General features: G+C 36.5%; 1 protein-coding gene across 1 annotated transcript in view; it reads right to left on the bottom strand.

Annotated features, from left to right (window-relative positions):
* The window catches only part of PCDH15 (protocadherin related 15), a 782,416-nt gene that overhangs the window by 416,227 nt on the left and 349,105 nt on the right, over nucleotides 1–17,084 (bottom strand). Inside the window, exon 7 of the mRNA XM_045842279.1 lies at nucleotides 7,417–7,536. Within this exon, the coding sequence (XP_045698235.1) occupies nucleotides 7,417–7,536 (120 nt within the window). The remainder of the gene's footprint in view (nucleotides 1–7,416; nucleotides 7,537–17,084) is intronic.

The following is a 17,084-nucleotide window of genomic DNA, read 5'->3' as shown; positions in this document are numbered from 1 at the left end:
TTAAAACATCAGAATGATACACATTATAATTGATTTATTCCATGTGATAGAAACTCCCCAAATTAAAAATTTCTGCAGAACATGTAGTGACAAATTCTGACCTGTATTTAAGAAGCTTTTCTTCTCTTATATTTAATTTTAAACAATGTAATTAGTCCAATGTATTATGGATAGCCTTGCTTTGCATTACCATGAAGGCACAAAAACTAGTATTTCACAATAACTGTGATGAGCACAGTACAAATTCTTATAGTTTGCTGTCTAGAAGACTCTAATGATTAGGCATTTACAAAGTTATTTTGTCTGAATATATCAGTCCAGAAATTGTGGATTGTGTTGTAGAAACAAACCCCCCAAATTAATAGCTTAAATAAGAAAGTTTTATTTCTTACTCTACAGATCTGTACTAACACATCTCAGCAAGTAGGCTTTGTTGGTGCCCCTCAGGGACTTGGGCTAATAGATGTTTCACCTCAACATGTTTTTTTCCAATCACTGCAGCAGTGGGAGGGGAAATGGTGAATTGTACTTCCTTCTTTGAGCTCACATTTCATTAGTCAAAGAAAGCAATTTCTTCCATGGAAACAAAACAAAACCCTCTGGCATGTCTCCAAAGAGAGGAAGAATGAGAACTTTTTGGAAACAGCATGAATGCTTTTGCTTTCAATGTGGCCAACCAGTTCAGAAGTTCCTTATCTCCAAACTTGCTCCTTCTTTATTTTAGATAAAATTAAATAAAGAGAATGACAAAGAAAACAAAAAGTCAATTTTAATTATTCTGATGTCACTGGATTAAATAAAAATGCTTTGTTTTGCTGAAGAGTTTATAACTTTTGACCATAATTGAAATTCTATAATTTGGAACAGTAAAAATGTTGATTTTTTTCTCATTCCACTTCTCTTACCGTAATTGTCCATTCATATCTATATATCTATGTATCTATATCTATATCATCTATATCTATATCTATATATCTATATCTATCTATCATCTATCTATGGGTAAAAGATAATAATTCAAATGACTGTCTTCAATTTACCCTCTATTAAGATCAAAATAAAACTTCATTCTTTCTCTGTTTTGTAAATGTATTTAAAAAATTGTAAATACTTTTTCAAAGTAGACCTGTTTATATGACATTCAACAATTATAATAATCATGCTGAAGATTTTATTAGGATTGATGGACAGATTCTTAAGGGAGCTCTCTGTATCCTTACTTCTTGATAAGCAGCTTTGCAGTTTTGTAATCCCTTCCCCTTGACTTTGGGAGGACCTCTGATTTTCTTCTAACCAAGACTACATTGTAGGTGATAAACTGCCACTCTTGTGATTGCCCCATGATACATAAGACTCCATCCTGCAAACAGACTAGCTTTGAGTACTCTCCTTGCAGCTTTGATGAAAGAAGCAGTCAAGGAACTAAGGGTCATCTGTAAGAACTGAGAGCAGCCTCCAGCCAACAGATAGTGAGAAGCCAAAGCCCTGTCCTGCAACCACAAAGAAAATCATTCTGACAGAAATCTGGATTTACTTGCAAGGGAAGTCTTCTTTAATGAAGCCTACATATGTGAACTAATCTGGTCAATTCTTAGATTACAACCTTGTGAGAGACTAAGCAGAGGGCCAGCTAAACTATTCCCCCAGTGTAAGGCACAGAAACTGTGAAAACAAGTGTGTGTGGTTTTATGCCACTAAGTTTGTGATAGCTCGTTATATAGAAATAGACAACTAGCCCTGGCTGGTGTAGCTCAGTTGGTTGGAGCATCGTCCCATACCCCAAAAAGTCATGGATTCTATTTTCGGTCAGGGTGCCTACCTAGGTTGCATGATTAATTCCCAGTCGGGGTGCATACAGGAGGTAACTGATCCATGTTTCTCTCTCACATCTCTCCCTCTCTCTCTTTTTCCCCCTTCCACTCCCTCTAAAAGTCAATAAACATATATTTAAAAAATAGGTAACTAATACATTGTGCTATTCTCTAAAACATATCTAAAGGATTTGTGGTGACATGTAGTAATGGTAATTGACAACTACTACATCTTCTGAGTCTTCAACTTAATCATTTAAAGTGGTATTATACTTTATACTTCCCTGATATTTAGAAACACAGGAGATGGTATATTCACATGTGTTCTCGTATTGAAAAGACTTATGAATAGACAACTTAAGTTTCTGACTTTCCCATTGCTTTCTCCAATTTTCCCTTTTTAATACAGAAAATAGCCTTAGGTAGATTTGAAATGTCAGTGCTTCTGGTTATGAACTAGTGCTGAGGGCAAATTAGCTGACAGTTTATCATTGCAGCTACACAATCTTTGATGAAATAAATGCATATTCTCTTTTGTTGTTAAAATTTTGAAACATTTCCATCATTGATGCTATTGCCCAATTTTTAGAAAAGTCAGGATAATTTAGAAGCAAAAATGAGTAAAAGTACTAGTTTTATAAAGATATATTGAAGAAAGGAACTTATTTGGAATTAATTGTTCTGCTTCTGTATAGCTAATTAACTTGTATTTCAACTCGGTCTTTCCATTAATAACACCTATAAATGCCAGACAAAATACAAAAGACAAATCAACAAAAAATACTTGGCATTCCTGAAGAGGTAAGCAAAGTCCGAATTCTGAAGATTAGACACTTGAAAGAAGAGACCACGTGGGTGATTTTCCTGTTTTATGGTAGTTAGCCTGAGGGAATTCTCAATTTAGTACTTTAAGGGGGCAGTTACAACTCTGATAGAAATCCTGAACTTTTTCTGTCCTGAAGGGGTAGGGTAAAGATTTTCCATACAACTAAAACTGATAGGACGTGAGGTGGAAATACTGGGAAAGAGAAAGCCAGAAAGAAGAGAACAAAATTGCTCTTATAAACTATATCCAAATCTGAGATCCAAGGTGGTGGTGGAGTAGGTGGGTATTACACTCACCAATGATACATCTGATAAGCTGTAATATCCAAAATTTACTAAAAACTTATACAACTCAACACACACACACAAATACAATTGTAAAAGTGCAAAGGATCTGAATAAAGACCTCTCCAAAGAGGACATACAGATGGCCAATAGACATATGAAAATATTCTCAAAGTTGCTAATCATCAGAGGAATACAAATTAAAATCACAATGAGATATCACCTCACATTTATCAGAACGACTATCATCAATGAATCAATAAGCAACAAGTGTTGGTGAACATTGGAGAAAAGAAAACCCTCTTGCCCTGTTGGTGGGAATGCAGACAGGTGAAACCACTATGGAAAACAGTATGGAATTTTCTCAAAAAATTAAAACTCTAACTTCCTTATGAGTAGTGATTCAACTTTTAGGAATATATCACAAGAAACCAAAAACACTGATTTGAAAGAATATAAGCACTCCTGCGTTCACTGCAGCATTATTTGCAATAGTCAAGATGTGGGAGCAGCCCAAGTTCCCATAGGTAGGTGAGTGAATAAAACAACTATGGTACACTTGCAGAATGGAATACTACTCATCCAGAAAAAAGAAGGAACTCTTACCTTTTGCAACAGCATGGGTGGACGTGAGTAGTATTATGCTAAGTGAAATAAACTAGTCATAAAATGACAAATACCATGTAACTTCACTTATATATGGAATCTAATGAACTAAAGATATAAGCACAATAGAAACAAATTCATAGATACAGAAAACAGACTGACAGCTGTTGGGGGTGGGCACTTGCAGGGCTGTGATAAAAGTGATGGGATTAAGCTAAAAAGAAAACCTCACTGAGATAGACAACAGTACGATGATTACCAGAGGGAGAGAGGCTGTGGGGGAGGGGAAGGTAGAAGAGGGTAAAAAAGGGGATAAATGGTGAAGGAAGGAGAGACTTTGGGTGAATAACACACTATACAATATACAAATACTGTATTATAGAATTATACACCTAAATCTATATAATTTTATTAACCAATGTCACCCCAATAAATTCAATAAAAAATGAAAAAAACAAACATATGTCCAAATCTTTAGTTAATCTTGAAACCAAACTCCAAACAAATAATCTAAGAAAAAAATATGTACTGAATTGAGATTTGAACTCCACCAAAGAGTTTTTAGAACTTAAATCAAATCAAGTTCTTTGTGAAGATAAAACAAACAAAAAATCTTCTCAGCAGAATAAAATGGAATCAAGAGTCTCTCCACAATGTAACATTTACAATGTCCAGGATAGAGTCCAAAACTGCTTGATATATGATGAACCAGAAAATGTGATCTCTTTTCAAGGGGGGGAAATAATCAAGGAAGACCAATGTTAGACAAGCAGACAAGGATTTTAAATCAGCTTCACATAACTATGTCTGTGCTAAGAGATGTAAAAATAAATCACAGCCAACAAATACAAACTGTAAAAATGTGGAAAATGAAGACATGATTATACTCTCTCAAATTAAAAAAAAGTACCACTGAATAGGTTTAACAATAGAACGTAGATGACAGAAGACAGTAACCTTCCACACAGACCCAAAGAAAATAGTTACAGATAAGTAATTAAAATATATTGAAAGTATTTGAACAGAGCCTGTATCTATGGAACAATATTTAAATCCCTAACATTCTTGTACTTGGAGTTTCAGAGGAAAAAGGATCAGAGAAAAAGACATGAAAATATTAAACAAATGATGATTGATAATTTCCTTAACTGGTGAAAAAGAAATGCAGAGATTAAAGAAGCCCAATAATCTACTCCAAAATAGATAATTACAAAAAATAATACTCTTTCACATGCCATAGTTAAGGTGCCAAATGGACAAGATTAAAAGAAAATCTTGAAAACAACTAGAGAAAAATGACATATTGCATACTGGAAACATGATTCAAATTTATATTGACTTCTCTTATCAGAAACATTGAAGGTCAATGTTTAAACTGATGGGAAGAACTGACTCAAAAGACAATGTATTACTGTAAGGCAGAAGTGGTTTTTGCAAATTTCTCCACAAGGATAAAGCAGATTCTGTAAATCAGTGAAGCACCTTGGGCTATAAACAGCTGTACATTTATTGTCTGAGTGGTAGGATTCATTCCTCATGAGCATGCAGCAGTTCAACTCGAGCTGATTGTTGTCTTGTTAGAAATCAGGGCTAGTGTTGTCATATTTTTATTTCTTAGAGAGAAGAAAAACCAACACATGGATGTGAAATTGGCTCAAAAATTATTTAAAATAACTTGTGGCCAAACAAAATGTTTGTGATTTAAATCAAATCCAGGTCACTAATTTGTGATTTCTGCTAATGAATAATATAACAGAAATTGTTTTAAGAAGAATAGAGCAATCAACACTTTTTACAACTTACCCTACAGTATAAGGTTAATTTCAAAGAAATCATAATTGTGGTTGCAAAAGCCAGAGGTGGCCATAGTATACACATTTTTTTGACATTAAGAAATTAGTAGGAGAATATTATGTTGCTATCAATAGACAAAATTACTAAAAATTGAACAGTGGCAGAATATTAAAGCCATCAGTTATTTGTTTCTCATAGATCTTAGCAAGAGAAAAAACTGGTACTGAGGTTTACAGTAAGTTTCTATAATGACTAAAGATGGATTCTCCCTGTAAGGATGTGACTTGGTTAATGCTTTCTCCTCTAACATACCCTAGGTTAAATGCTGCCATGATGTCTTATTTTGCCTCATTGAATTAGAACCATGCCCAGAGAATGTCTTTATCTATTCCACTAAACTGCTAGCTTGCTAAAGTACATTTTTATTTTTATTTTCATAATTTGGTACTGCATGTGGCTGATTGACTTATCCAATTTGTGGGCACTAAAAGGTATATGATGTATTTGATGTCAAGCCTATAAATCTATGAAAGGGAAAAACATTCAGAAGGAATTACTATGCAGTCAACAAGGAATTTCAGCCTTACAAAACGTCAAAGAGATAGTTTCTCTTTTTAAGTAATAAATTTTGTCTCATACTATATCTAAACCTTGGATAGTTTTTTTTAATGCAATGTAATAAATGTTTTCCTAATCCATACGTTCTGGCCATTCTGTACTTGGCTGGAAGGTTTCATTTTTACAGCTTAAGGAGTAAAGGTTAGGAAATGACCTTCATAAAATGTAAGCTAGGAACATGGCACACACACATAATTAATTCTTAAAAATAAACTGAATAGTAAAGAAACTAAATGGGTTTGTCATAGAATATGCAGTCAGCTGTCTGTTTCTACTAAAAAAAAACAAAAAACAAAACTATTTGCCCCGCCTTCTATTCTATGCTGTTTCTTTGATCTTTTCCACTCTATTTCATGTGTAACCCTTCTTCCTTATTGTCTTCCTCTGTCCCTTTCTCATTACTTCCCCAGCTCTTGGTGCCTTTGCCTTTGACTACAAACATGTAGAGATACAATTTTTTGTGTGGGGAAAAGTGTTTTGTTTTGTTTTGGAAAATTTTAACACAACTATTTTATAGGAATGCAACAGACAAAGAGTGGAACACATGCTACTCTGAAATCAGAGTCCTGACTTTTTAGCTGGGAAGTGGCTGTGCAACACCAGGTAAATCAGTTCACCTAGGAGCCTGTTTTCTCTCCTATGCCATAGAGATATGACTATAACCAATCAATTTGTGAGAACAAAATGAGAAAATTCACTCACAATTCACTTAATTCTCACAATAACTTTGTGAGGTTGATCTTATTGTGAATTCTTAGTCTCTACAACCATAGTAATTTCTGTTTGGTTGTTTGAAGTTTATATAAGAAATACATCATTTTAAAAGAAAGACAAAATATTTTCTTCACCGCCTTTTATATTCCTAAGTAACATAAAGGAGAAGCATTCATGTAGAAAACTTACTTAAGTGATTTTACAACTAAGCCTTGGGGAGCTCATGATATTCTGAGCAGCTGTCTTGGGAAAAGAGGAAGAAAAGATGGCAGGCAGGACTTCCAGTTTTGGCTTCAACAAAACGATTCTAATTTTATCTGTATTAAACGTGATATATCACTGGAAGAATAATTAACACTCTAAATAACCCATAGCTAGAGGCTTTGTCCTTTTCTTTACCTTAGGTGTCATTGGTGGGGGCTTGGAAACAGTGGTGTTAATTTCTATGTTCCATAAAGCAAATTAATTACATTGGTTATGTCTAATTTATTTAGACTGCTTAGGAGTCCACAAACAATGAAAATGTAGTAAAAATTGCACATTATACCTAAAATCCATTTTAAGGTCTTTCCTACAAATACCATAAAAAATTACCCATTCAAAGTATATCACACATTTAAAAGAATGCAATTTTGAGATAACTTTTAATTATATTATTATTACTAATGTGATTCCAGGAGCTTATACAATAAATATTAGGTAAAGTGAACTTTGATTTTTATTCCTCACTGAGAAGTCACATTGCAAGTAGGTATTTACATACCGGGTCATCTGGATTATACTGAATAACATATTCTATCTGTCCATTTGGGCCATCATCTATATCTGTAGCTCCATTGTCTCCTGAAAATCCTGTAAATATCGTGGTGCCAACTGGGGTGAGCTGAAAGGAAAACAAAAGAAAAACTGTGAATTCCCATTTCAATAGTAGCATACCAGAATTGTTCCAGCACAAAAACCAGCCCTTTACTGAACAAAGGAAGAGAGTAGGCAGCTTCCCACAACCACAGACCTGAAGTGATTAAAGATGAAACTTGCAAACCTTACAGAAAAGCACTTATAAAGTCTGAAATTTCCAACATCATGTTTCTCATTTTGGGTTAGAGAAATAGAAGGCCCAGATTCAGTCTGAAACACATTTGGACCAATTTATGACCGTTAGCATCTTAGTTCCTGCAGAGAAAATGTATCTGTTGTTCTCCTTTAAAAAAAAATGATGCATTAAGTTACCCACAAGCTATAATTTATATTGTATGTGGAAGTGAATTACTTTATTTTAAATGAAAAACCATTTCAGAGAGATCAATGAAATCTAGTTTGGTAATTACATATAAGCAGCAAGCTTAAGTAGGAGAGTTGAAGACAATGGAAGCCCCATGTACCAGAGGAGAAAGAAAGCTGGGAGTTTCTTCAGAGCCCTTACTATTATTAGTTGAGTAGAAAGCCATCATGGGACAAAAGTTAGCAAAAAACATTTAAGATGGTCATATATTTTCATTTGGATTAAAACAACAACAACACAACTTAATGGGGCATATGCAACCAGGATTTGGTGTTTGACTTTATTTCTTATTGATCTCTGCTATAGAATTACTGTTGTTTGGTCTTAGCTGTAGGTCTTTGCACAATGTGTTCTTACATCCCAAGTCTCCAGTCCTCAAGCTTTAGATACATTTCCCTTACTTCATGTATCAGTTTCTCCTAAACCATTTCTGACTTAGCATTTCCCTATACCGCTTCTGAACACAGTGCTCTTTTTGTTTGGCTTACATTTTCCACTTTACACTCCTAATCATTGCACTGTTCAAATGAATAGACTAATTTTGTCAGCATACATAAGATCTGTGCTGTTGAGGTTTGCCCTTCCTGGTTTTAGGTATCTGTAACCACCTGTGACTATGGCTGAGTAAGAGGCCTCTGAACCAGGAGACGCTAAGGAGACAAAAACTTATTTCCCTGGAATGAATGCTGCCTGTTCTAATGCCTGGCTCCCTTTGCATGATCGGCAGTCAATGATGGGTAACAATTCTCTAGGAAAGAGAATGAATCTAAGACAGACACAATCACGTGGGAATGCCCTAAGGAAAGAGACTCAGGGGGCTGTGGAAATGACGGGGTGATTGACATCGACCCCTGCCCCCTTGGCTTTGCCAAAGCCTGAGTCCTTGAGAAATCCCAATCTCCCAGCTGCCTTTGTCTCCTCTGCCCGACTCAGACCTGCGGGAATAACAGGGACAGTGCAGCCCAGACCAGAGTCAGCAGACACCCAGGGTAATCAGGCCTGAGACATAGAATATAAAAGACCCTGTGAGATCTGCTTGCTGGAAGATGCTCTTCAATTAAAATATGAAGGCACAGGGAGGATATGAAACTAAGTTTTTAAGTCCTGTAGTCTTTTTACATGGTAAAACCCCAAAATTGCTGGCTTAGGATCCCAGCAGGAGATCTGCCAGTGCCTTTCAAGGTTAACTACTTGTAATTTACAAACAGTATTTGTATTAAAAAATAAAAACCTGCTTGGGCAAAAAGACAAGGCACTCCCCATTAGAGAGAGTGGCCATTTTCTTCCCTATTTCTCCACAGGATGTAGTTGTCCATATATATGTTTTTCTCGTGTTTCGATGAGCCATCTGCAGTGTTCCTTGGTCACTGCCAGTCAGTGGCCATGACACTGTGCCACAGAACTGAGACTTTTAAATATTGTTTTGAGGTAGGTTTTGCTAGCTTTATATATATATATTTTTCCCTTTTTTTATTGTTCAAATACAATTGTCTCCATTTTGCCCCCCACTCCTCCCCTCCTCACCCTCCCCGCCCTCCCCATCCCCACCTCCCACCCTCCATCCTACCCCGCTTTGGCTTTGTCTATGTGTCCTTTAAACATGTTCCTTAATGACCCTCCCCACTTCCCTCTGGTTACTGTCAGTTTGTTCTTTATTTGAATATCTTTGGTTATATTTTGCTTCCTTCTTTGTTTTGTTGATTAGGTTCCACTTATAGATGAGATTATATGGTATTTGTCTTTTACCACCTGGTTTATTTCACTTAGCATAATGCTGTCCAGTTCCATCTATGCTGCTGCAAAGTGTAGGAGCTCCTTCTTTCTTTCTGCTCCATAGTATTCCATTGTGTAAATGTACCATAGTTTTTTGATCCATTTATTTACTGGTGGGCACTTAGGTTGCTTCCAGCACTTGACTATTATAAATTTTGCTGCTGTGAACATTGGGGTGCATACGTTCTTTTGAATTAGTGTTTCTGGGATTCCTTAATGGAGAAATAATTTCAGAGAAATAAAAAAGGGTTGTCTCATTAACTTCTATTTTTAGCAGCTACAAACCCAAATGTCTACAGGGATCCATCAGGTGATGTAAGTGAAACAAGCCCAATGGAAGTGATGCCAACTGTGGAGCACACATCCTGTCTAAGGTGGTAGGTGCTCCTCAGCACCTGCAAATTCTGGTCAGAATGGAATAAGGAGCCAATGTTACCAGGTCTTCTGATAGTCTAATTTGATAAGAAATCTCTTGGTTCTAAGGTTGGCAACAGATTTTAGAAAATTAAATTGTAAATTCAATGGGACAAACAAAATACATCCCCTGGCACAATGACTTCTACAGTTTGTAGCCTCTGATTTAGAAAAAGAAATACAGTTATGATTAAAGAAATATACTAAAAGTACAAAGTACAACAGTGGTAGATTTCAGCCACCTATTTCATTTAGTGGGGATTTATAAAGTTTGCAGCTTTAAAAGGCAAACTTTGACTTTCTGCAGGTCAAAGAGGACTGAGGATGAAGTGAGAGGAGGCAGCTTATAACACATACAACACTGAAAGGCCATTGGGGATGGGTTTAATGGAAACGTTATTATCTAAAGGGCTTCCAAGCCAATATTTATATATATTTTAAGGTAACATCTTTCCCAAACCACATTGTTCTCTTTCATGAAAATTCTATCATTCTTGTATAGCTATGACTTGATTTTCAAGTTATGTAATTTTAAAATTGAATGGCAACAATTTGTTTCCAAATATCCAATAATACAAACTTGTGGTACTTCATCAAAGATCTTTCTTTTTTGCCAAAAAAAAAAAAACTGTGTCATGGGTTAAATCAGAACTAAAATGGATTTGTAATTAGGCTATAACAATACATTTATGATGTACCATTTAGATGGTGGACCTGTTCAGGTATGAGCTAGGGTTTGGAATATTTGAAATTAATATAACACAAATACCTATGGAAAAAAAAGAAGATAAGGCATCTTGCATTAATATGAAAAGTCTAGAGACTCAAAAAGGGCTCCGATGAAACAGCCTATACTACCTGCACATATGCAAAATAGAGTTGCAATACACAAAATGGTCTTAAAAACTAATTGATTTCAGAATCCTATTCATTAATTTTCTCTAGGTACACCCAACAGAATTATGTACATATGTATATATAAATGAACATATACATTTATCACACATATTACCTAACTATAAATACACACACATTACCCTAACTTATTCTCATTACAGGTGACATGGCACACTGTGCTCTGTGAATTTTTGATTATGTGGAAGTTGAAATCTTCCTGTGACATTCAGGCAGTTTATTACAATGCATGGCCCTGTACATCATTCACAGTTTTCAGGACACATCCGCCATGCAGATGGCCATGGTCTGTGTCCTTCAACATTTCAACAAGTCTCACACATACAAATTTGGTTTTCTGAAGGGCATTTTATGCATGGGATGGTTATCAGATTGGGCAGCTGCCTAAGGGTATCACTTAGTTATTCAGTTCATGTGTTCTTTCATAAATGATTTCATACAGCTATGGGGAAATACAGAAAATGCATAGATAAAGCAAATGTAAGAGTTAAAGAAAGTCAGTGCAAGAAAATCCTCATTTTAAAAAGCTGTAGTAGAGGCTCTGGACTGATAGTTCAGTTGGTTTAAGCATTGCCCCAATACACCAAGATTGTGGGTTCAATACCTGGTCTCCATGTTTCTCTCTCTCTCCCCTCCTGCCTCTCTCTCTAAAGTTAATTTTTCAAAAATACGCATAAGAGAAATTAGAATATGAAAGGTGAGTGGGTCTCAGTTAACTGTCCAGATATCTTTTATTTTATAACCCATAGCAATTTAAGCCAACCTAAAAACTACAAACCCGGCTCCAAGCAGTGAACATTTGTCCTTGCTAACCTTACTTGGCTATACATCCTCACAGCCACTTGGTGTTCACAGTTTCATATAAATACAGCTGCTTTTCAATATCCATGGTAGTAATGTTCTAGAAATTTACCACAAATAATTAACAAATACTAAATCATTGCTCCTGAGAGAATCAAGGCCTTTACCTTGCTAGGGGAATATAGGGTTAGGTTCTTGTGAGCCTCGGGTTACATTTTCATCAACTGATCAATACATAACCTTATTTTATGTGTGTTTTTACTTAAAGATACCTTATTTAATATGTTTATTCTATTGTAGGTGCTATGTATTGCATTTTCACTTTGTTTATTGAATCATTCAACTTCATAATTTGTTTCATTTTGATGATTTCTCTCTGTTAAATTTTTCATTTTGTCTATTGTTTTGTGATTTTATTATATTGTGTTTCTGTGTTTCTTTTTGATGTTATTTATTTAGGTTCCCTGACACAGTTACTCTGAATCCTTTGTCAGGTAAATCACCAATTGCTGTGTTTCTGAGTTGGATTACTGCAGGTTGTTATCTTTTGGTGATGATGGGTTCCTTTGATTGTTCACCTTCCTTGGAGTTTTTGTATTGTTGCTTTAGCATTTTGAGGTATTAGACATCTAAAATTTTTCATAATTATTACTGGATTGGAGATTTTTTTTGTTGATCCTGTTTACATCTGGGATTTTCTGCAACCTTGTTTAAATATACCTGCTCCAATACTATACTTGCAAGAACCATTTCTAAAGTTCATAAATGTACATGTTCCAGCCTTTTTGCTACCCCTGAAGCTGAATTCTTAAACTTGTATATCTTCTCTGGTTGCAACTCACCAGGCTGGCTGCAGAAAACCTCGTGTTTTCCAGAAGACAACACTACAGTCAAGTTTATGGTTTTGCCCTTGCTCACAGTTCTTGGCCTGAATTTCTGAGCACATTTGCTGTTTATCAGAGCTCTCTCTCCCCATTACGCTGGGGAATGGAGCACACAAAGAGTTGGTCACAGTGTGGGGAGTAGTGTGGGCTTGGCACCTGTGGTGTTAGGGGTGCCCACAGGTCAAGTGGGAGGCGATACTTTCATGATGCTCTCCAAGTGGCTTGTGGGCAGGTTTCCTGCTGGAGTCCTGAACAAAGTTATCAAGAACCACATCCTTTTTATGCCCTTGGATTTTCTTATCTGTCTCTTTCCAAATATGCTCCCTCCCCTGAGTCATGGAGGTGGAGGTCCTGCCTCTGTAATCTGCATGTTTTGGGGAAAAACACATTTCTCCCCAGCAGCATCTGATACAAATGGGGTAGTCAGGCAGCTGCTGACTGCTTTTCCTTTCCCCTGCAGGAGAAGCCCCACAGGCTAGTTAGGCACTGACCAAGTCTGTCTTAAACTCTTTAATGCTTCCAAATTTCAAATTTGTATTATGTTTGTTGTTATTGCAAACAAGAGTGCTGGAATCTCTCCTCAGGCAGGCTGGGCTTTAAATAACAAAGGCTTTCTCATCCATGGCTCTCTACCCAAGCCAGCATTCCCCAGGTCTGCCCACATCACTGCCTAGAGGGCTTGGGGACAGTTTGTTGGCTTCTGTTAGTTCTGTACCACCAAGAGAGGTTGGCCTGACTACCCAACATGCAGGTGGGTAGGATTACATCCAGGTCCCTTGGCTTATGCTGGATCCTGCAATTACCACAGAGGTACTTTGTCCGTGGATGGATGCTGACTTTTATTTGTAAAAAAGGAGGACTGAAAAGGGAAACATCTTACAGCACCATGTTGCTGACCTCACCGTAAACCAACTTTATATTCAGCAAATAAATGGCATGTTGTTCATTTTAAATAAACTATTGAGAAGGATGAATATTGGAAAGCACTCCACACCTGTTAAATGTAAGCATTAGTGATTGGATAATGCCCCTGGCAGCAGTGCCTTTATATTGATAGGTAATAATAATTTTATGACATTAATAGCTGATGAATATTTCCTAGAGTCTTATATATTTACATGAAATATTCTGGTAGAACTAAATTGGTAAACTACATAATTTCTAAATATCTAAAACAGTATTTTAAATATGTTTGAAGCCAATGCCTTCTGATAGGCCTTAACAGCTTTAATGATTAAAGAGAAACTGTGCTAGAGTCCAGAAGAGCATTTTTATAAAAACAACTAATAGAAAATCAATTCACTGGGAAACAATTGATATAGAAGAATAAAGTTATCCTTTGAAAACCTTCCCAAGAAAAAGCTCCTCTAAGCAATGATTTAAAATGCAATTGATGAGAGTTTACTTTCTTATATAATTCATCACAACCCAAGGGTTTTTTTCTCTTCCTCTCTAAAAAAAATGGAAGGGTCATAGAAATTAGGTAAGTGGAACTAGCATTCACTATGTGATAATTTTCATATAATAATGATTTTATGACAATGCTATGAATGATAGTGGGTGCTTTATATCTTTAACCAAACACAAATCTGGCTGCCTGCTGCATTGAGAGCCAACCTCATGAGGAAGGTACTGGTGAAAAGCAAAGGGGTTTATTCAGATGTCAGCAATCTGGGAAGATGAGAGACTCTTGTCTCAAATCCAATCTTAACATCTCCGTGCAAGCAGAGGTTTTTATAAGGAGAGAGAGGGGAAGCAGAGCAAAGAGATCAAGGGGAGGGAGATGAAAAGTTCTCTATGTTCAGACCAGTACAATCCATTCTGATAAGGATCTCGAAATTGGTCAAGCAATGTTCTGGTGTGTGTCATACTGGTTTCTATCTTCCTGGTTTTATAGTCGAAGGTCAGAAAATTTTCCAGAGCTGAAATGGTTGAAGGTCAGAGTTTGTATTTTATAAAGTTAGCTCCTAGGATTCTTATAGAAATATGCTGTTTATCTACAAGCTACTGTACATAAGCAGCATTAGTCAGAATCAGCATTTATAGAAACAATGTCAAAAGAATAGTGGAGTGGGTTACAATTCCCCACTGTTACAGTTCTATTAATATATATTATCTTTATTGGAACAAGGTTAAATATCAGTGTATATTGACTAGTACTGTTTATTTTTCAATCACCAGTATCTTTGTCTGATTTACTGTATACTAGAAAGACATTTCATACCAATTAGTGTCTTAAGAAAAAAATACCCAACCGAAGATAATATCCTGTATCATTAGCATTGCTAGTGAAACTGGTATCAGTCCCCCAAGTTCAATGAACAATGAGACCTAAGTTTTATGATCTCTCTCATTGGTGCAGCATGAATCCTTATCTCTTGTGATTGTTAATTGTGTCAGCTTGACACGGCCAGGGGGTGCCCAGATACTTGACTAGACATTATTTATGATGTGTATGTGAGGGTGTTTTAGGATGAGGTTAACATTTAAATTAGGAGACTGAGTAAAGCAGAGTGCCCTCCCAAATGTTGGTGGGCCTCATCTAATCTGTTGAAAGCCTGCATAGAACAAAAAGGCTGAGTAAACATAAATCCACTCTTTTTGACTGTTTCTGAGCTCGGACAGGTGTCTTTTCTTGCCTTCAGATTTGGACTCAGATTGCAACTTACACAATCCATTTTTCTGGTTCTGAGACTTTTGACTGGAACTATGCAATCAGCATGCCTGTCTCCAGTTTGCCAATTAGAAATCTTCGGATTGCCCAGCCTCCATAATCATATGAGCCAAAGCCTTGTAACATATATTCTTTGTTCTATCTATCTATCTATCTATCTATCTATCTATCTATCTATCTATTTATCTATCTATCATGTACCTTCCTATCTATCATCTATCATCAATTATCTTTCTCTAGAAAACTGAATAATACATCCCTGATCCCATTTCTCTTCAGCAAACAAATAAAATTGAGTATCTGATTCTGTACTGGTAAAGATTAGATTCCCATGTTATCACTCATCAGTGTCTATATAGGTACTATATAGCACCCTGAGGAACAATTGCTGGTTTAACTATAACAGGAGCCATACAGCCTTTCAGTACTTTGATCACCCTATGTGACCCTTTGAGGATTACCCACAGTGCTTTCTATGTGTGGTATGGTCAATTGCTAAACTCTAACTTAGGTAGTGCTTCAAAACAAGTCTACTTAAAATGATAGTTACTCACTTCTTGCTCCTACACTATTTTTCAGGGTCATCTCAAAAACACTGCATGGTCTGAAGATCAATGTTCATAATATACTAATCATTGCTCCAAATTAGAAGCCATTCATCCTATGACTATGATTCAGCCTTTAACCTCTTCCTTGGATAAAATAATTTTATGAATCTCTCTTGAAAGTTATCCCTTTCTTGGAAATACGTTTTTTTTCACATTTTTTATTGTTCAAGTATAGTTGGCTCCATTTCCCCACCACCACCACTACCCCTGACTCCAGTAATCCCCACTTAGAAATAGTGATATATTTGAAAACCAAGGGAGTCTCCACAAATAAATTGGAGTCATGCATTTGTAAACAGGTAGTAACTAGTGAAACATTGTTGAGAACTTACACCTCTTCTCACAATGATGAGATTACATTCTCTCTGAATCTATAATTATTTGATAGCTTGCTATCAGTCAAATGATTGTTTCTGTGACCAGTATATTGTTTTTATAGTAACTCATTAATATAATATTTCTGTATTGAAACATTGATCCAAATCAAATGTCTGTTTAAAGTTTACTGTTGGGGTCTGCCCTGACTGGTCTCAGGAAGCTGTAACCCCCAGTGGCTAAGGCTGAGTGAGAGACCTAAGGACCAGGAGACATTAAGGAGACAAAGCTTATCTCCCTGGCAGGAGTGCTGCTTCTGTCCTTGCCTGGCCCCCAATGCTTGATCAGTTAGCCAGTGATGGGTAAGATCCCCCAAGAGGGAAGGACTTGGGGGCTGTGGAAAATAGGGGTGATCGCCCCTTGCCCCTCAGCTTTGACAAAGCCTGAGTCCTCATTCTGCCTGCGAGACATCCAGATCTCCTGGCTGCCTTTGTCGCCTTTGTCTCCTCTGTCTGACTCAAGCCTGTGACAATAACAGGGGGGTGGTACAATCCACACTGGGGACTGCAGACTTCCTGGGGTGATCAGACCTGAAAAAGGAATGTGTAAAATCCTGTGAAACCTGCTTGCTGAGGATGCTCTTAATTAGATTATGAAGGCCCAGGCAGGAAATGAATTTAGCTCCTCAAGTTCTGTAGTTTTTTAGGTGATAAGACCCCCAACTCAGTAGGAGCCCTTTTTAGTTCTTCGAACATTATCTATTGT

This window comes from Phyllostomus hastatus, unplaced genomic scaffold, assembly GCF_019186645.2.
Source record: "Phyllostomus hastatus isolate PE091 unplaced genomic scaffold, TTU_PhHast_1.1 phas_contig_38, whole genome shotgun sequence".
In the NCBI taxonomy this organism is placed as follows: domain Eukaryota; kingdom Metazoa; phylum Chordata; class Mammalia; order Chiroptera; family Phyllostomidae; genus Phyllostomus; species Phyllostomus hastatus.
The sequence above is the reverse complement of the archived record's forward strand: the minus strand, read 5'-3'. Positions and strand labels throughout refer to the sequence as shown.